The 22,383-nt window shown below is 33.9% G+C and overlaps 1 protein-coding gene across 2 annotated transcripts in view; it reads right to left on the bottom strand.

Moving 5' to 3' along the window:
- The window catches only part of dpr12 (defective proboscis extension response 12), a 433,627-nt gene that overhangs the window by 191,450 nt on the left and 219,794 nt on the right, over positions 1-22,383 (bottom strand). For both annotated transcript variants that reach the window (XM_065351525.1, XM_065351524.1), the window contains one exon: positions 1,662-1,759. In XM_065351525.1, coding sequence (XP_065207597.1) covers positions 1,662-1,740 — 79 coding nt within the window. In that variant the 5' untranslated portion in view covers positions 1,741-1,759. The remainder of the gene's footprint in view (positions 1-1,661; positions 1,760-22,383) is intronic.

Here is a 22,383-nt window from a genome sequence, read left to right as displayed (position 1 = left end):
GACCGACATTTTCGGAATTTTAAAACTATAATCGCGTTACGACCACGAGGTTTTTCTCTTTCGGAATTCGTCTAGCCTTGCTCACTTTTCCCCCTTTCTTTGCAAACAGACTGGGAAAAAAACTCCGTTTTGCAAATCGAATTTAACAAACATCGTAAATTCTTTTGAAATATACGATAAATAAGCTTCGTTATATGACGTCACTCGACAATTCGCGCTACACTATACCTTGCAATCGCGGACAAGGCGCAAAAGGCAAAAAGGAAAATGCTTTTAAAATGTTGTTAAAAGTTCAAAACGCGCGCCCGAGTAGGAATTTCCTAAAATAGCCATTAAAAAAAAAAAGAAAAAGAAAGAAAGAAAAATCGAAATGTATTTTAGCTTTTTTGTTAATGATCGAAACAAGAGGCATTTTCATTCGCTCCAACTTCGAGTAAAACTTTAAGGAAGTACCTAAAACAATCCGTATTCCTCTTGTTCGTTTCATCGTCCCGCCACCGCATCTTCTAGTATATGCTTAACTATACAGACGTTCTCTTCAAACGCCATTACCACTTTCCTAAATCGAGCCAACGCATCGATAAAGAAATTAGTCCGTTTTTACTAGAACGTGAAATTTTATCAAGTTTTTCCGCACATTTTGCGAGAAACGTTGGCATAGCTGAAGGCAAAATACTCGCAACTTGAGCACACAAGCATGTAGTTGTAAAAGTACGTATAAGTATTTCGCCAATTGGTAGGTACAACGAAATGAAAAAAATTTACTACGATTTGGAATTTTATAAGATGGATAAAATTGTTTTTATTCGACGAGAATTTACGATGACTTTTTAGGCGAATTTTTTGTTTTATTATCTCGTTAAAAATAAAATACAGGCTGTTTTAGTTTGTACTCGTAGACTTGTATGTATCTAATGAAAGACGTGAAAATAGGGTTTTTATTATTTTTAATTTTTTTTTTGAGTATTTTTTCTAGGGCTGAAAATGACCTTAGAAATTTTATTCTGCAAAGGAAAAGAAAATTCAATGGGTTTGGTCATAGACAAAGAATGAATACTCAAGTGGATCTTCTTCTTTCCATTTTTTCTATAAATTTTATGGAGCCGAGCAAAAAATCATGGCCAAATTATTTCAACGAGACATGAGCAAAATTTCAAATTTTCAGGTCAATGCATCAATAATTTTTGAAAAATTTTCGCATTTCGATAAAATGGACTGACATTGATGGGGACAGGTTTTGATATGGCCTACACGAATTTTGACCTTTTCTCTGGATTGATTTCACGATAAATATTTCGGAGAAAAATTTTCCTCGAAGGTAAAAGCTATAATAGCGGGAAAATTTCAAACAAAAATACCCTAAGGTGTTTTCTTTTTCGTTACGAACGAAAATCATAACATTTAAAAGTACCTGAGCCTATGCTTTTCGACACCAATAAGATATCAAATAACCGTTTGAAAATTTGTTACCGTGAAAAAAAAAAATGTTTGAAAATTGACGAACTCTTTGTTCCAATTTTAGGAAAGAAAAATTTCGCCGAGATATCGGTGACATTTGTAGCTATTCATGTTAACATTTTCGCTCGGGTCGTGTCGTCTTTTTAAATCATGAAAACTAAGTTGACATTCGTGTAATCTAAACGATATGTAATATATCTTACCTTTTTCTGAACTACCAAAGCTTTCCACGCAAAGTATCACGATGAATGGCGCCAAAAAAGGCGTAAGATGCCATTTCATAATGGTCGCGCCGTCAAATCTGCAAAATAAAGAAATACATCAAACTATTAATAATTTAAAAATAGGCACGACGTTTTCGAGATTTTTAAATAACAAGCGACGAAAATGTTCCATAAAGTATCGCCGCCATCTCGAAGGAAATGCTGTAAGCAGTCGAAAGTTGGGAAAGTGTCGAAAATCGACATCGTGTGGGGAGAAAAACGAAAGGGGGAAAAAACGTACGCAGCAACAGTCTAAATTTAAAACTAATTGAAACTCACTCGTGAAACTTATTACGCGAGTGAGAAAAGCGAAAGGCCGGGCGTTGTTTTAAAACTGTCCCATATCAGAGCGTATACCATTCTGCAGCTTTGGTTACACTACACGAAACGTGTAGAGTGTAGACGTACCTTTGGGTGTATTTGAGAATACACACGCGGTCGTGTGGAGCGGCGGCGCGGGCGGGTCCGAAAAATAGAAAGTAACAAAAGGGACGAAAGATTCTTTTACAGTTGAAAGCAATTCATTAATTACCTTCTAAAAAGGACAAGACGTAATATACCGCCTATAGTGTACGACGAACCAAGAGTGCAGGCGGAAAACGTTAGAAGAAGTCGCATTGACGATAGTCTAGTTGATAGTGATGAATGGATTTAACGTTGGCTTATGGCCTAAGCCTAATGAAAACCGAGAGCTCGATTCTCCATTTTGTTAAAATTCAGACCATTCTACACGGCGGACATGCAGGCGCTCAAGAATCCTGCTTGCCTTTTGTTTCAAAATTCAGATTAATTTTCGAAATGGCATGACGATGGCAACGTCACGCCCTCATTCCATTTCTCCATACTCTATTACACGTTTAAAATTTCATATTATATTAAAAAGCTTCCCATGTAGAGTGTATACTATAAAACGCATCCAATGTACCAGTCGATATAAAACATGCCGGGTGTTCTAATAATTATACTTATTAGCATGGGTCGAATAGTTTTTCTATAGTACCAAGGCAGTTACAGTACATATTTGAGTTACACATTGTACGAGTACATAAGCCGATTCAGCTCTACTGAGAACCGAAGACATAATGAACGATTTAAATATATTTTCCTTTAATTTTCCATTTAAAAATCTGTCATATTATGATTTAATCCATAAAATAAATACCAACATAGAAAAAAATAATAATAAAGGAAATAGAAGGGAATAATTTCTAGTCTTGTAGCATACACAAATATCACCAATCAAAATTTCAGATGCTCAAGTGCAATTTATGACCTCTGCAAATCAACAGAAAACGATTTTTAACAGTTGTTAGCAGTTTTGAAAACTCCAGTAGTTTCCACAAAATTTTACCATGAAATTGGAAGGCTGCATGAAATATCCATACTTTTATTTTAACATGCTGAGACGGTTGAAGGTGGTTGAAAGCTATTCTGGAGTCTCCAGATATATTTCGAAAATTCTAGATACCTATTCAAAAAGTGTCATAAAAGCTATCCAAGTCAACTTTAGCATGTAACTTCATGAAGTTACATGCTAAAATTTAGTGGAAATTTCGATTTTCAAAAATCTGTTGGAGGCTCCAAAGAGCTAAAAATTATTCGAAACCATTTTCAATCAATTTAGGAGATCAAAAATAGGGTACAATGGGTACATACAAAATTTCAGCTTTCTAATTGAATTTGGTGTAATTTTGATAGTTGCATTTTTAGCCTTTTGATTTACAATACATATTCGCCAAAAATTAAAAATGCATTTTGAGCACCTAAAATTATGTCTGGTTCAAAACATTTTTTCTTGATTGGGATACTATTATTATTAGGGTATCTTAATCATGCTCAAAATTATAAAAAATGAGGTAAACTGGTAAATTAAATGCGATTTAATTAAAATGTACCTACTTAAGTATAACGCGCGTGTTAATTTAATTGCATAACCAGATTGCTGTGAATTCAATGAGATTTGTTCCATATTGATTGGACGAGAGTCGTAACCCATGTAGAAAAATATTATTAGTTTTGAAAAAATACTAGTAGTTTTTTCAAATAAACTATTAGTTTTTCCAAATTTATTAGTAGTTTGGAATATTTACTACTAGTATGCAATATTACGAATACCTCAAGAGTGGGTTTTTGACCAGCTTTTTTCAAAATTAAAAAATCAAAAAAATCAAAATTTTCCTGTTTGTGAGGAAATTTTTAAAATTTTCGCGAATCGCTGTAGCGAGTTAAAAACAACCCCCCCCCACCACGAATTTCGCTTTTTGAGCAGTTTTTGATTTTGAAAAAAAGCTGGTCAAAAAATCATTTTTGAGGTGTCACTCTCAAAATCGGCTCAAATGTGGATAAACTCGTTTAACAAGTCGAGTGTATTACACAACTCGATTTTTAGCTGGCCAACTTCATATTTACGCCTTCTGGAGCAAATTCAAAATTCTGGAGAAATTGAAAATCGCGCTGGAGGCTCCAGAATGGCTGGAAATGGTGAAATTTGGGTTTGGGGGTTGGTTATGGATAAAATACAGCGATTCGCGCAAATTTCAAAAATTTCCATGCAAACGGGAAACTTTTGATTTTTTTGAATTTTTAATTTTGAAAAAAGTTGGTCAAAAACCCACCTTTTGAGACGTCACTCTCAAAATCGGCTTAAAGTAATACACAACTCGATTTTTAGCTGCCCAACTGCATATTCACGGCTTCTGGAGCAAATTCAAAATTCTGGAGAAATTGAAAATTGCGCTGGAGGCTCCCGAATGGATGGAAATGGTAAAATTTGTACTTGGGTGATTTATGTTAGTTTTGGGATTTATTTTGAACATTTTTACTGATAGTACGTACTTTTTAAGAAAAGCATAAATCGCCAAAAATACACTCAATTTTGAATTTTCAAACTTTCGCCAAAAATCGAATAATGGGCTTGGACAGCTGAAAATTTGATTTTGGGGGTTTTAGACTATGCTCTTTCCAAAAATCGCGGTCCCATTCAAATCGGAGTGTGACACCTCAAGAGGTTCCCTTGTGAGTCATGACTGGCTGGACCTGAAGCAAATCTGCTTAATGAATTGTAAAATTTAAAAGCTCGAAATTCAACTTTCAAGATAAAAGTTCAACTTCTCACGATAGACACCATAGTTAAAAACTACCATTTTAAAATTTGAAAAAAAATGACTGTAAAGGCCCTTCTTCTCTTCCTTTTTAACAAATTAAATTTCAAAATGGGATTCCAACGTCTTTGAAGGAGAAGGCACAAGGATCCTCAATTTTCATTCAAATTCTACGAAAATTTAGTATAGAGGAGTAGCACATTGATGTTTTCTAATTTCAAGGTACTGAGTTCAAATATCAACTTATTTCATAAACATTATCAAAATTCAAAATTGAAAAAAAAACTACAAATGACGCGTAGAAAATATTGTATTTGTTGAAGATTTTCGAGAGCGATCGAATATCAATTCCAAAAACAATTTGAAATTACACTAGGCAACGGCATATTTGTTTTCGGGTCGAAAATGGGCTTAATCGATAGTTTAGACCCTAAAACAAAAAACAGAGTGAGGTTTTTCAATTTGAGTTGTTTTTGTAGTCAGGAGAGATGATCAAAGTTGCAAAAATAGCCGTTTTTGCCCTATTTCACGAGTCTGTGGCGACATCAGTATCATGTTTCAAAAAAAAACCAAGGTCATATTCGGATTCTACGCACTTTTTTGAGTAAACATCTTTACCGGATTTTTGATTTTCGAACATTCAAGCGCATACGGAAGATTTTCGTTTGTAACACGAAATTTTTACTGCACGAGAACCTCGCCCGCGCGAACACGGTTCCGCGCCACGATTACATTGTGGAGTAACGCCAGCGTCGCGCGCTCCGAGTTTTAAAATGTGTTACAAACAAAAATCTTCCGTATGCGCTTTAATGTTCGAAAATCAAAAATCCGGTAAAGATGTTTACTTAAAAAAGTGCGTAGAATCCGAATATGACCTTGTTTTTTTTTGAAACATGATACTGATGTCGCCACAGACTCGTGAAATAGGGCAAAAACGGCCATTTTTGCAACTTTGATCATCTATCCTGACCACAAAAACAACTCAAATTGAAAAACCCCACTCTGTTTTTTGTTTTAGGGTCTAAACTATCGATTAAGCCCATTTTCAACCCGAAAACAAAAAAAAAGTCAAAAATTGTTGCCTAGTGTTATTATAATAAAAATGTGATGTAATATACGTTGTGATAATGTTGATTATGACTGAAAAGAGATCTCTTGAAAGACCTATTTCTCTACTGACCTTTTAAATTAACCACTTTGTATTTTTTTCAATTTTTATAATCCCAATAAAACATATTTTAAAGCTTCTTTCCCCCCTTTCACGACAGTTTTTACTTCATAAACTCGATGGTCGAGGATAACGAAGAGGAAAAAAAAAAAGAAACTGACGATGTAAACGAACGATAACGTCATTACGATCACTTAAACGCGCCTCTCTATCGAGCAATAAATCAGGAGAATTTTTCAACTGACGAATTTGACGCTTACGTTAAGTAAGTGCTTCATTTTACAAACTGGAAATTTGTACCTACTTGACTCAGTTACATAGCTCTCGAGCTATTAAAATGGTATTGCCAGTAAATAAATCTTTATTGTCGAACGTTTCATCATACTCGCCGCTCTACCATCTTAATTTAATATTCCACTTCACGGTGCTATGTGTTGTAGGGTGAAGGGAGATGTGGGGATACATGGGACAAACGCTGTACAGCGTAAACTACAACACTTGGAGCGATTTAGACAAAAACAATGAAAAGAGCTTACCGAATAATGATACCATAAGAAGTTTCATTTCATTTGGTTGCAAAAGTTTTCATTATTTTACAACCAGTTTTCTGATTTTAGCACTTCGAAAAAAAAATTTTCTCATCACATTTTTGTAAGTAAGTATGTTTCTCCACGATTTCTCGTTCAAACATTTTGGAGGTTTTTTTTTGTTGGCAAACTGTATCATTTTTCTTCAAGTAGAAAAAAAAGCATTCAAAATGAGTCATTTTTCTGCCATTCTAAAAGTCGAAACGTAAAAAGTGTCCCATGCATCCCCATTGCTCTCCTACCTACACCTAGTACTATACCTACTCTCGTATTCGAGTTTTATTTTATTATCCCATTCAAATTTCTTATTGGAACAAGTAATAAGTATACTTATAGTACGCTCTCGTACAAAACGACGTAAGTTATTCGCCAATTAATTACGAATTAATATTCGTTCCGTCGAACAAAGCGAGATACGATGAATACCCAGTAATAATATAAAATCTAATACCGGTTTCGATCCGAAGCAAAAGAAATTAAATTTCATTTAACACTTAACTATATTTCTACGTCATTCAAAGCAACGAATTTCTATCTTTTAGCGTTTTTCCCGCCAATAGTTACTCCGCGTTCCCTGCTATCCTCCGTGGCTCTATCTTTATACTATCAAAGCAAAACGTAGTAGTATTTTGCACAGTATAATATTAGACCGATAATTTAAATTCAACAGCACCGCGAGAACACTGCATGCTGCACACCCCGATAAATTTATTCTTTTCGTTTGATCGCGTAGTATATACTCGTAATAGCAACCCTTCCAATTAGAAAGCTAATTCGATCATCAATCTAGTAAAATGGTATCTTGAGGTAACGTACTGGTCGCACGTATTGCCATATTTAAGAAAATAATTACAAAGAATTTCATTTTTACGCCTCGTTAACCATGCATCTGGGCTGCTGCGTTGTTCCTTGGTTCGACTTCGATCTCCCGACGCAGGACGCACACCGTTCTGCATCGATAATCGTATATTTTTCTCCATCCTATCAGTTATCAGCGATATAATGGCGCCTTTGGGTCTTATCTACAAGCAACCAACGTTAGTAAACCTTCGACGAATAAATTTCATCGAGCCGTCTTATAAACAAGAAAAAAAGTCGAACTGCAATTTTTTCGTCGTTATAAAATTTACCAGCGGCAATTTTCCTGCTCCACTTCGTAAAAACAAATCGTCGTTCTTTTTGCGAAACTTATAAAATCGCTATTTTCTTCCTCGAGAGTCGACGAAATAAATTTTTTTTAATTTTTAACGCAATAGGCTCGTTTTATACGTTTGAAAAAAATATATGTAACGATCGTGAGAGAACAAGACGCAATTATGGGATGTTTTTGTATAGATAAGTCTTCTGTGTTCAGTGTATTCTTTTGTGCGTAGTTTTTCTTCGGCTGAAATTGAGTATGTCCCCTTTGCTTTTTAGGTTTTTTTTCCCTCGTCGATTAACTTGAGATGCAGGAGAAAAATTAGAATATTTTCGGTATTTTTCGACTTTTGGATATATAAATGTACTTTTTTCTTGACTAGATCAAAACTAGGTAGACATACGAGTATACTTACCTACCTACGTAAAAATATGCATAATTTTCTATGCAACTCAATATTATTCATTTTACTGGTACTTACATTTCATTTTGTTTTTTCATATCATTGAGTTGCGTTTAATCGAAGCCTGGGTCAGAAAAGGCACATTTTTTGTTGTTATAGCGCATTGTGTGAGGTGAGGGCACCTAATAAGAACCACAAGATGTTCTCTGATGCTTACTTATAGAGCTCCCTAGCAGGGAAAAGAAGATGTAAAACCACCGTCGTTTGGAGTTTCAAGTATAAAAAGACTCGCACTTGGAAGCTTTAGCATTTTGTTTATCAACATCATTTACAATATTTTAAAAATATATTATATCTGAAGAGACCATAAGTGGATCGCAGATCTGATCGGATATGATCAAACCTGGTAAAATGTGATAAGATCTGATAAGATCCAATCATGTTTCTCTTATTGGGTCTGATCAAGTCTAAATAGATCTAATCCAATCCCAACTTTGATCTGATTAGATCTATGTAGTTGGGTCTGATCAGGTTTGATTGGAGGCAGGAAATGTGCATAATCATATCAGATTCAATTAGGTCTGATCAAATCCAATCATTTTCCACTGTCCAAGTCTAGTCAGATTAAAATTCATCTGGATTTAATTTAGTCGAGTTAAGTCAGATCAAATTGGACCAAGAGAACTTCTGATGAATCTGATCAAATTCCTTTGGGTGATTATGATTTGATACGTTCAGATAAGCGCTGCAGTTTTTATCGCACCGAGGAGACTTGTTTAGATCTGCTCAAGTCTGAACACATCTAATCCTATCAAAGCTCTAATCTGATTAGGTAAGTACATCTGATCAGATATTGGATATGGAAAATTTCTGAATGTGATCTGGCCAACTGTAATCCAATCTTCCCTATTGGATCCGAACAAAATCAAATCCAATCAAAACTCTGATCTGTTTAAACCTGGCAAGATCTACATAATTATGAAGGTAGGTAGATCCAAAGAATGTATGGATCTAATTTGAAGTGATCTGATTTAATCGAACCGGTACATTCAGATCTGATCACTCTCCCTTGGGTGATTATGATTTTATTTGTTCAGAAAAGCTCAGATCTGATCATACTCAGCAAAAAATCATCAGATCTGATCAGGTCTGAACGTTGAACAGATCTAATCCGATCAATAAAACCAACTGGAACCAAAAAATGTCTGGATCTAATCAGCGTTATCAGATCAAGGTACAGGGTGTCTACCGGCATTTTTTGACCGAAAATCACTACTTTTTCACTACCTCTCAAAAAAAATCACTGCCGTCCAAAATATTTTTAACCCCCCCCCCTCCCCATAACAATTTTTCTTTTTTTTCGAACTTTGTAATTTTTGCATTGGAGTAAGTACACGTTTTCATCAATTTGAAATCAATTCAATGATTTTATAACCATTGCTACATTTACACATATTCAAGTTGTTACAATTTCTCATAAATTGTGTACATGTTAAAAATACAAAATGAGCGAACTCGAAAAATTAACAAATCAACTATTTCGAGCATAAAATTCTTTCAAATATGAAAGATGTAGGGTTTTTTTAAAATTTTTAGCAGTGATTTTTCAAAGTGTCTAGTCCAACAAAATTTCAAAATAAAAAAGCAGGGCTAGCAGGGCACTTTTTATTTTTTAAGCACATTGGGATTTTTCAAGAGGAAGAGGGGTGGACAAGACAAAATTTTACGTCAAAATTTTTCGCTTTTCCAATGTCTTCAACCATCCCAAGATTTTTTTCAAGCAAGCGGATGTCCAGAATATAATTTTGTCATTTTTTTCAATTTTTGATTTTATTTTCACCTGTAAGGTTCTTGTTTCTGCAATGAAATTGGGCGAATGAACAACTTATTTTTTTCAAAATAAAAAATAAAAAAAAAATAATGGAAAATTTGAACAACATTTGGAAGAAATATAGGTACAAATTTTTTGAAAAAGCTATCGAAAATTAGTATTTCGAAAGTTATAAAAACGTTATTTTCTTGGATGATGAACTGATGAATAAAGAGGTTTATTATTTTTGCTTCAAAATTTTAAAACATGAATGATTATTTTTAAAAAAAAATCAAATTTGAAAAAAAACAAACGAGCCCGAGTGAAACGAGGCCAAGAAAGCTTTCAAAAATTCATGTTTCAGAAGTACAAAAAAAGTTTTTTTTTATGAAGTTAAGGGAGTATTTTTCTGATTGAAACTTCGAACATTTCTTGAATTTGAACAATAAGTAAGTGATTTTCATATTGAAAAAGAAGAGCAAATAGCCAGAGTGAAGCGAGGCCAAAAGCTTTCAAAAATATGTAATTCTCAAGTTCTAAAAAAGTCAACAAATTAGCCATTATCTACAACATTTTTCTTGTGTGGAAAATCGGAATCCGATTTTTTTCATTTTTTACTACCTTCTAAGCAAAATTGCTGAAAATCACTATTTCTTCACTACTTTCACCATCAACTTTCAAAATCACTATTTTTTTACTACTGTCACTACCTGGTAGAAACCCTGCTATCTTACTGAATCTCTTCAAGCCTGAACAGATTTGAGTAATCCAATCAGAATTTCTATTTTGAAAATTTTTCTCAAATTAGCACAAAGAAATTCATTTCTTGAGTGAAAATCAAATAATATTCCCAATTTGAAATGCATCCAAGCATTATATTTTGCTGCGGTATCAGAATAATTCTTTATGATTTCAGAGAACACAATACTTTCATAAAAAAAACCTCGTACTTTTCACGTAGCTTGGACACGACGATGAGTAAATCATATAGATGTAAGTAATTTCATCTTGCATCATCTCTAACGAGCGATGCAACACACAGAAAAAAAAGAATTGCTAGCAAAAAATCATATCTTCGGTATTTTCTCGTACACATACGAGATATACCTAGACCTACCTCCATATTGAAACCTATATTATACGAACAAGCATGCTTCTCGAATATACAAGAGAATATTGCCTGTGTTATCTACATCATTATCAAAGGTCCATAGTAACGCGTTGAGAACCACTCGGTACGTTTTTATTTATTGCTGATTTTCCAAGTTTAGAGCTTGTCAGTAACAGTTTACTTTGACGAGGGTTTCCGCGCGCCGGTTCCAACCAACTCGTCGTATATCTAGGTACTGTAGGAAAGGCAAAAACAATGCTGAATTGGTATACCTTGCTTTTGCTTGCAAAATGGAAAGATGAAAGTTGACAGGATGTAATTTCTGTCGAAAAAGATTTGCAATGAAAATAAATAAAAATAACGTGTAATTCGGTACTTTTTCAGTCACGTTACGGTGTATCGTGTATCGTCGTATGACGACGACGGTGATGTTTGTGTGCTGCATGAATGCGACGACGATGGCGACGCAGCCGCCTGGAACACGATGACAGCGAAGAAAAACCGAAATGATATATTGGTGTCGATTTTACACGAGAATTCATAATACACACGATTTACAAAAACGTGTGTGGTGTGGTACTTTTCAAAAAGAAAAAAAAATTGAGCTCAGAAAAAAAATTATCAGAGTACGACGAACTTATGAAGTTTCTAAATGATAGATTGATGCATATGTGAACATGAAGATACGTATTAGTATGAGTGATCAACGTGATTTTAGAAAGTATTTTCAAGAGTGGTATCTTTATGATTGTAAAGCTATTCTTATATTCATCTACAGCTTGCTATAGAGGACCTGAAAATTATTAATCAATCAGAGATCCGAGATCCCTAAAATGAACTACAAATTAAGGAATCATGTAGGTACCTAGTCTTGAAAAATGAGCAAGTGAGTACCGAAAACTTTGAGAGGTTTAAAAAAAATTTGTAATAGGCATAGCAAAGTACCTGAACCTACAGTTCGTATTTTTTCAATTTATTTATCCACTCTCGTACTTTTTTTATTTACTTTATTATGGTCGTGTTAATTGCGCAAAACGATTATACCATTTCTCGCTCGTACAGCTCGTTTGACGACATTTAACGTTTTTCGGCATTGTTTTTGTGGGTTTAAACAGCATAGTAAACAATTGTTACATTTTGGTTGACTGCCCGTTGTCGTTCGTGATAATGATGTAAAAACCAGACACTTTACCCTCGCGCGCGATAATTATCGAATTAGGATAAACTTTTTTCCCTTTTGGTTTTCTAGCTCAAACGTTGAACTCTCGGTGGTTTTTTCTACGTGCACGCCATTCGTTTTTGAAATTACATTAGTACATGTAAGTCTCAGCGTTGACGAGTTGATTAAAATTTTAATAAAATCGTGTAATTTGTAAAATAGTCGAGTGCTTAATCGTGTATGGTGAGCATAAGCTATAATTTGCTATTTAAAAATATATACGGAGTCTGTCTGTAGATGTCTAGCTGCGATTTTTCAATATAATTAGGTGTTTGGGCGTATCAGAATGAAAATACATTACTCGAATGTATACAGGGTGTTCGGAAGGTCAATGAACAAATTTGAAAACCATGGATATGTACTTGAAATATCTCGGTGTTCATCTATAGACATTTGAACCCAAAAGAAAACATAAGGGAAAGGGATTTTCCTGGTAATGTGGGAATACGTGTATTGTCAGGGGGAAGTGACTCTGCTATAACCCTTTCGCGCCGAATATTGGTTTTGCATCCCACCTCCAATTTTTTTACATTAAATCGTTCCTTGGGCATCTCTAAGCAACATAAGTTTGTTACAGATTTTTTCTTCAACTCACACTCAAGATATTGAGGTGGGAACACGTATGTCCCAGCAGTGGTCTTTGAAAATTTGTCCCGGGACAGCATATGTCCCATCAGTGTTTAAAATTTGCAAAAATTGATGGGACAAGTGGGACAATACCAATAATATCATTCCAGTATGCAAAAAGTCACGTGAAAAATTTGTATTTTGGATGCGAATGAGAAAAAATTTCAAAAAAACACACTTTTGCTCATAAAATCTTAAAATTTCAAAAAATTGACATTTTTATGAAATTTTACCAAAATTGAGACATCAATTTCCTTTGACAGAGGATTTCTCTGTGAGTAATGCATCAAATTCGATGAAATTTGGACATAATATGCAGAAAAGCATTCCTGACAGACTGAAATCGTCCTTTTTTCGATTTCTTGAAAAAATAACACCCAAAACAGCTCAAAAATATCAAAAAATTATTGAATAAAACTTATTCACATTTTTGTTTTTGAATTTGCTCCCTCAAAAATTAATCAAAATTGATTTTTTTTATACCAAAATGTAGCTTATTCTATCTATTTTCAAATATAAATTCGTTGCCGGGCACAATCGCTCCCTGTGTTTGTAATAAATTTTTAATTACTACCAACTAGTTGCTCAGATTTCACATTTTCACTGAAAAACACGTTTTTGCGGAAAAAATAATTCACAGTGTTGCTATAACACGAGCGAAAAAATTGGGAGTGGTCTCAATCGATTCCTGACACTTAACTCTACTGATGGGACCCAGTCCGCGGAAAAAATGTGTCCCAGAAGTTCCCAGCAGATTTGTTCAAAGTTGCTGGGACATATGCAGTCCCAGCCGGCGCGAAAGGGATAATGGGGACACTATGACGACAATGTAATTACCTAGATACCTCCAAGTTCATAATGTATTTTGGGAATCCTTAGTCTAAACCAAACATGTGCATTGTGCAAACGGTCTATTGAAATCAAAGAATATAATTTTCGACAAATGTGCGCAAACAGGCCACCGATTTTCGGCCAATGTTTTAAAAACTCGCTTAAACGTCTTTTTATCTTTCTGAGTTACCTTATTGTTATCGAGATCTGTACAAATAATATTTCTACCTCTTCTCGTAAAAAAATAATTCCTGCACGTTCTCGAAAACACTATACGTATAAATTATCTAATCACTCAAAATTCTAACAACGCGTTACACGTTATTCAAAATTTAATGCAATTTACAAAATGAAAATAATCCAAATAAGCCGAATAAAGAAAAAGCTACTCGTAAAAAAAAACGAAGAAAATTTCCAAATTTAGCCTTATACATACTTACACACGTTTGTACAATGTACAATTCCTACCGGAATTATGTTATACGTAATACTAAGGGAAAACGAATAAATCATTCTTTTTTGTTTGCAAAAAGTTAAAACTTCCAAAGATCCGTACGGATTCTGCAAAAACATGAATTCTATTCACACTCGATACAAAAGTAACTTTTAAACCACTTTTTTTCTGCAGCCAGACACGAATAGATCTTATGTTGCTTTTTTTCCCCTATGTTTGTTATTCTGTTCGGCATTTTCGACCAGAATATAAAACTTTTTGTGAAACTTTTCGCCAGAAAATTTCCTCCCCTCCTTTTAACGAAAAACGGTACTTTTATCTTTTTGTTTTGTTTGTTATTTTTGGTTGTAGTCCTTTTTTTTCTTCTTCTTTTTTTTTTGCTAAAGAAGCAGACTGAAAACAAGATAAGTTAAATTGCTTTAGGTTTGAAATGATTACCTCCTATGTTGGACCATTTCATAAGGGAGAAATATATATTGAGCAAAAATTTCAATAGTTTTTTTCTCCTCTGTTGCCTTTTCTTCCCTTCTTCGTGCTTTTACAAGGTACCTACATTGATAGTAGTATATATTTTCTATAATAGCGTAACACGATCATGTTTCATAGACTCCCTAATCATTGTACTTGTCCCCGAATACGAACAAAGCGAAATATATGATACTCTAATATACATTTCAATTGGAAACGGAAAGGTTGTTAATTTTCTTTATGGGAGTTTATATAACTTCATCGAAGCTGGAATCTGTTTTCAGCTTTCGCTTTCTTTTTGTTTTTATATCTTTTGTACAGATATTCGGCGATTAGGTATTTCGGGCGCAAAAAAACTTTTTAATTTTAAACGTGGATAGCGTTTAAAATAGATAGGTACTTTTTACGATTACGTAGGTAGATAGTAGGTAGGTAGGTAGCCTAACAATGGAATTATACAAAGTGAGCTACAGGGAATCGACGAAATTATTCGCGTATTATTTGCTCGTTTATTTGTCGATAAATTTATAAACCGCTACTTGGAATACAAAAATTTAATTTCGATGCATTTGCATTTGTAGGTACCAAGTTGATGCCAGCGTCGCCTACGCTGCTGCAATTCAACATTATAAAACTTTTATTCGTCTTCGAATGATTAATTGGCCAACAATTCTCGCCTCGTTAGCTTTTTTCTTCTTTGTTCGTCCTTTCGCCGCCTTGGGCGCATGCTACTGTTGTATATAGTCTACAGTTATGTACTTTGTATTCTTTAACCTAAACTAAAACTTAATCAAGTTTTTTCTTTTTTCCCCTTAAGATGAAATTTTATTTAATTGGCTCGAGAGTATTTCGTCATTATAGAATTAATCGTTGTTCGAGTTTACTGTAAAAATTCGTTAAATTGTACACTTACTTATTTATTTAGTTGCAGTTTGAAGATTTTTCAATGTACAAAAGAATCATTCAACAAACTCTTTCATTTTTTCTCCACATTCCATATTATAATCATAAGACAACATAATTATTAAAAGGAAGAGTAAAAAATATTTTCTGCAATTTTTCGCACTCTAAACGTTTGAAAAAAAACAACGCACAAGCCTTGGAAAAAATAGCCTATCAAACATATACAATGTCTACATAATACATATAGGTAAATGTATGAATAAAGTTTGTTTTTTCTTCGATTTTCCTAAAGTAGGTAAGTATTATTCTTTACCACGCAACCGAGAAAGCCATAGCTTGTACCATTTTCCCGCTCTTTTAAAAACACTATATACTATTCGCAAATTGACGCGATTCTTTTTTCCGATTCATCATTACCCGCCGAAAACTTTGGTAACTTTTTCAAGCCTTTTTGAAATTCTCGAAACCTCGAAAAAAGTTTTTTGGCAATGGTTTCTACGCCTGCTATCGCTCTTTTGTGTGATTTTTCGAGCACTGGGTGTATGCACACAAACATACGTGAGAGGTTGGAAATTTTTTTCTCTACCTATTACAAGAACTTTCTTCATTTTTTTTTCTTCTTGCAGCGTTTTTCCTAATAAGGTAATTGGTTCGTGTAGAATGGCCCCAATTTAAAAACTAGCTGCGAGAAATTGTTGGAAAATTAGTACAGACCTTCGCTTTATCCTAGCGCCAAAAAACATTGAAGTTAACTTTTTCTCTTTTTTTGGTTATTATTTCCGGGTATTTTCTTACTTTTTCAGCAGGTAGAGCAAGTACCTATAAAAGGGGATTTAAAAAAGAAAAAAGGATGTGCAATTCAGGTAATTCTAAAACTCATTGTATACATTTTTCAGCTTCGAAGTTCCTCACTCAATATTTTGAGTCTATTTTTTTAATTTTTTTTTTATGAACGTAAAACTATGAAGTGTGAGCATTTACCCATTTTTTTTTTCTACAACGATTTTTGTTCCAACAATGAACAGCCTTGATGAGCGTCTGGTAAGACTACTTACATTGCACAATTGCTTGTTTTCACCTGTAGTTTAATACTGTCGGTTAACACATCGTTCACTATTATTTAATTTTTGAAGTTGGTATTCTAAAGAATTTGAAAGTTTGTGGCAATACGGTGTCACCATTTGCTCATTTTCATCTATACCTAATTTGTAATTTACCCACGTAAATGTTAGCACCACAATTAATAAGGTGTCGAAGCTTACACGTACCTATACCTACACCTACACTACATATGTACATAAATAATTATTTTGTATTTGAGTGCAATGAAAAGAATTAAAACGCGCGAGTTAGTCGTCGAAAAATGTCAATTTACAAGAAACTGTTTTACTTGACGTGGTTGATGCTTTCGAATTGCCAGGTAAATTTATGTTACCCATATTAAGTGTGTACATATGCTATAATAGGCTGAAAAATAAGAAGGAAAGCTTGTAAGATGGAAACCAATTTATTTTTTTGAAAAAAGACACCTTCGTAAGTAGAACCAACTTGAATTATAATGCACCCAGGCTTGTGGAACTCCTTTTGACAGCTACTATACATTGAGCATAGGTACTGGATCGTTTATCTCATTATCAGGGCTCGGATATTCTTTCTCTAAAAAACCCAAAATATGCGCATAAATATTCCCTAAGAAATGCCAAAATATGCTCTAAAAAGTAAAAATATTCCCTAACGATATGGGCATTGTTTTACAGGAAAAATCAATTTCTATACAATTTTAGTAATATTGTTGTGTAATATGTACCAAGAATCCACAAACAAGAATGCAAAACAGAGCATTTTAAAGGTAATTCTATTCCATTATTAAAGTAATAAAAAATGAACAAAAAAAATAAGTAGGTACGAGTGAGCTATTGCCAGTTTCACAAATTTTGCGGGGGAAAAATGAAAAATAACCAAATTCCAATTTGACGCAAAAATTTAGAATTGAGCAAAATATTCCCTAAAAACCACTAAAAAACGTGAAATATGCTCTAAAAACGCTAAATAATTCCCTTAAAAATGCCAAAATATGCTTTTATATGCTTTTTTGGTGAAATATGTCAAAATATGCTCAACAAATTAGGCTCATTTTGCTTGAAACTTCATGAATCGTGGAGATAATTGAAAAATTCCCTATCCCCTATGCATACAAAAAAATATGCTCTAGCATAAAAATCCGAGCCCTGCTCATCACTCATCAGAATTTGATCAAAACAGGTCAAAAAATATTTCGGAAAAAATGATTAAAATTAAACGTAAGTAATTGAAAATCCATCTAAATTATTTTATCATTGCCTTACCAACATTCAATTTTGAAAAATTAAAAATAAAACAAAAAAAACTTCATAAAACTGGTCGTAAATAAGCCACTTTTTAACATAAGTATAAGTAACCATTCAAAATAATAATAAAGTACCTACCTATTTGCCTACTTGTATAGATCAAGTAGACAAGAACGTGGTAGGTAGAAGATCAAAGCCAGTTTGATATACCTACGAGTACATTTTCCCAAAAATGGCCATTTATGTACATACAGTGTTTGACAGAATCGATAGGTTGTGAACATCGACAGTAGGACCTAATTATTCTTATCATGTTATCACAGGCACATCCTTCGCTAAATGAGATCCCTGTACAATCTGATTCTCCAAAAGAAAGAGCAAACGCAACAGGAGACGAATCCAATTCAGATGGAGTATTTGATTGGCTTGGTAATATATTAAATAAAACCTACAGAGCTGTTACAGGATTAATACCTAGGTTTTCCTTCCGAGAACCAAAGGAATTAGAAGAGCCTTGTTGTTGCTGCCCTGAAACTGAACTTGAAACTGCATCCTCCAACTCCGCATTACAAACCAGGAGTGTTGGTGAAAAATTATTCAATGGCTTTGGTTGTGTGGTTTATGGTGTTTATAATTTGGGTAAGCAGATATGTATATTTGCCAAAGTTACTCCTTTGGCATTAGCTGATTTAGTAGCGATAAAATGTGGAAGATGCTACGGTAAATATAAGTCCAGTTTCAAATCCAATTCTAATCCTAATTCTAATTCCAATTCCAAATCATAAATACCTATCTATATACCTATTTTTTTATTCAATAGGTAATTCTGATGAATAAAGTATTCAAATATCAATTTATAGCTTCGATGAAATATTAAAAATAATTATTGAATTCAAACCGAATTAGTCGAAAAAAATAGAAAAAATTTTAATACCTACTTACTAACCCTCAAAATGCGAGGGATGCAATTTTTGCAATCATATGGTGAGTTATTTTAAAATAATTACATATAACCAACGTCAGATTTCAAAAAAAAATCATTTTTGCCTCTTTTTTTTCATTTTGAAAATTTCTTTCCCTCCTAAAACATCCCCAAAATGAAAACGTTTTGTATGTAGTACCGTAGTTAAGGGTCATCTACATCACGTTCACTATCAACGCGCAGAATTTCAAGAAAATCGGTTCATTTGGAGAGGCTGTAGCCTTGTCAACGGAAATTTCAGTATGAAAATTCATGAAAAGGAGGAGTATCGATAAGACCATTTTTTGGCACCAGACAGTTATCGACTGAACCACTTTTTGAGTAAGGAGGTATGTAGATTTGCCAAAAACACTGCTTTGGCATTTGCCGATTTAGCAATGATTAAACGAGTGAAAAAAATGCTACAATAATACAATTCCAGTTCCAAATCCAATTCTAATCCTAATCCTAATTCAAATTCCAATTCATAATAAATATCTATAGGTTGGTACCTATTTTTTGATTCAATATTTATGATGAATAAATTATTCAAATACCATTCTGCTTCGAAGAAATATTAAATTATTGAATTAAGATAAATTAATCAAAAAAATTGAAAATTAAAATGTTATCAACCCTCAAAATGCAAGGGATGGCATTTTCGACATCACATGTTGGTTAGAACGTAATCTCAAAAATTACTTACATCAATTTAAATTCAGCATGATAAACAATTAAAATTCTCTGTATTATTTATTTTCACATTTTTACTTATACCTAAATAAAACCAACATTACCTATAATACCAAAAAAATTCAGAAATTTTTTCTGAAGTTTTCAAAAATCCAGACTTGGAATACCGAAACATAAAGCTGTCGAGTTTTGGCTTTTAGCTTATTTTGATAAAAAATATAAAGCTGCATGCTTTGACATTTGGATTTCAAAATTGACATGGCTGATACAGCTGGCTTTCGGCTAGCTTTCAGCTGCGATGAAATACCCACTGCTGTTTTAGCTTTCAGCTTTCGGGTTTTTATTTTCTCAACACAGAACAAAATTTTTTTAAAAACCGACGGAACAGACGAAAAAATAAAGCTTTTGACAGCTGGTTTCCAGCTTACGAAAGACCGAAAAAATTATCAGATTTCGGCTGGCTTTTCAACTCTACAAAAATCGTACAAAATGTCTTCATTCTTCAAGGTCAACTCATTATATGAATCAGCCGCTTGACGTAAATCTTGGATATACCCACAGCATGAAAAACAAATCCATATCAACACGTCGAATCGAGTTCGTAATTTTCTACAGCAACTGCAGCATAGAACGCAAGAGAAAACTCGAATTTTGCTAGACTTCGAATCAGGTTGAAAATGGTATCTACAAAAATTCGACGAAGGGTTGAAGGGTAGGTACCTTGACTTGGAAATTCTCAAATTCGAACGAAAGTTTTTCAAAATATATTCAATGCACGTGACCATGAATTAATTTAGATCCATCTTTGTGTAACATTTTGCCCTACAAAAGAATAGAACACAACTGCACACATGTCGTCGCCATGCAAAACACATGCAAAAAATAGGTCGTTCCGATAAACATATTTTATAGAAAATGAAACTGTGTTTTTTTCTTTTCTTCGCTTTTTCGTAGAAAATACTAACTTAAATACATAATTACAGCGGTTTTATCTGATTTTAGTTGCTTTTGCACAAACCGCGTGCGTGCTATTCTTTAGGTAGGTATACGGAACATACACAGAGAGAGACTGAACGTTTGCAATTTTAATAACAGTCATAAATTACCGATAAATAACTCGATTCGACTTTTAATGCGAGTTTGGTTTACCATATCGGCGTTAAAATGGCGCCTCGTTAATAAAATACAAACACATATGAGTTATAATATTACAGGCGAGTATTTTATACGCTTAAAAATACAACAGTGTAGTCAGATCTTGCGAATAATTGCAAGGGATAAAACTGACATATCTGCTAAGAATTACTTACCTATCTATTACTTCAAAATTAACTACTGATCAAAGAAACCCGTTTCGAACAAATCGCTTTAATAAAATCCTTGATTAGATTCTCGTCAAACGATAAATTACTAAGCACAGTCAGGTTGACATCAAATCAAATACCTACCTATACGAAAGCAGGCGCGAAAAACTTCGTCATTTTAACACCTCTTTGTTTTAATCTATTAACGAAGCAACTCTATTATTACGACCGTGGAATAGTTTCGTTTCAATTAGAATACGTAAGTACGTATATTCGATCATTTTTCCCATCATCTTACCCTCCGGTGAACACCTTCGCTTCCCAGTTCCCATATAACTCCAGATATCTTCGTAGATATATGCTACAGAGTATGCACCTTTCCCCAATCATCGCTCTGCTATACGTCCCAATCTAATCGAATTTCTCGTTATTCGCAAAACGCTACGTTGCGTCGAATTATCATCAAAGTATTCAGCTTTTACATATTTTCACACAAATCTACCTCTTCTTTCCTTACGTCTTCATCCGCCATCGCCATGTGTATAGTACGTATACTACGTACTACGTATATTATAGTTTGAAAAGAAACACATACTACTACGACGTGAAGTGCTAATTCAAAATATGTTCCAGTCGTCTGCGCGTTTTTCCCTTTATGCCATACTCGTCTCTACGTACATATTTTTCGCGTAGGAGCGTTTACAAAGCGTAGCCAAATAGAATACGTTATTCGATTTCAGTAAATTATTCTCATCCCGCCGCAGAGTTGTACGAGTGTATTTTCAATTTACTGCGGTTAACACATCTCGTACGATTTCGCTTTGGGACTGTTCTTTGATGACTCTTTCAACACCATACCAGCACAGCATTCGCCATCGAATCGTGTGTATATACTATACGAGTATATATCGTCGAGTATTATATGGTATATGTATATACGATATCACCCTCGTCTCGATGCGAAATTACATCCCTTAAAAATGCTCAAAAAGACAACTATCGTCGGGTTTTGCGAAATGTCACCGAGTCTTGTTGTGTGAGTTGTGTTTCCACACACATCCTGCTTTCTCATTCTGCAGACAATAATTCTATCTAATGCAACGTATAGGCAAAGGCAACGCACACTAGGCACATATTATTGTATACCACAGGTAATAACAATAAGTACATATTCCAAGTACATCTATTCCGGTCGTGTCTTGTGTGCTGAATTCACTTCTACATAGGATAAACAGAAACACCATCACGCCTTGGATTTACATAGTGGTTTACTCTTTGATGTGGCTTAATGTTATCTTTACGTAGGTACTTGAAATTTAATAATGTTTGTACACATATCAAACTTGTTAATACACGCAACGTTATACACCGCATATATGTATAACTTATGTACGTATGTGTAAGTGTAGGTGTATAACTTACATACCTATTCAAGATACGTGTAGGTAATATAGGTATCTGAAGATACGCTTACCTATACAGTCTTGTATGTTTAAAGCTGAGCGAGGGTGCGAGAACGCGACAAAACTACAAAATAAATAGGTACCATGGAGCAAC

This window comes from Planococcus citri, chromosome 2 (assembly GCF_950023065.1).
Source record: "Planococcus citri chromosome 2, ihPlaCitr1.1, whole genome shotgun sequence".
NCBI classification, from domain to species: Eukaryota; Metazoa; Arthropoda; class Insecta; order Hemiptera; family Pseudococcidae; genus Planococcus; species Planococcus citri.
Note: the sequence above shows the minus strand (reverse complement) of the source record. Positions and strands in the feature narration are given on the sequence as shown.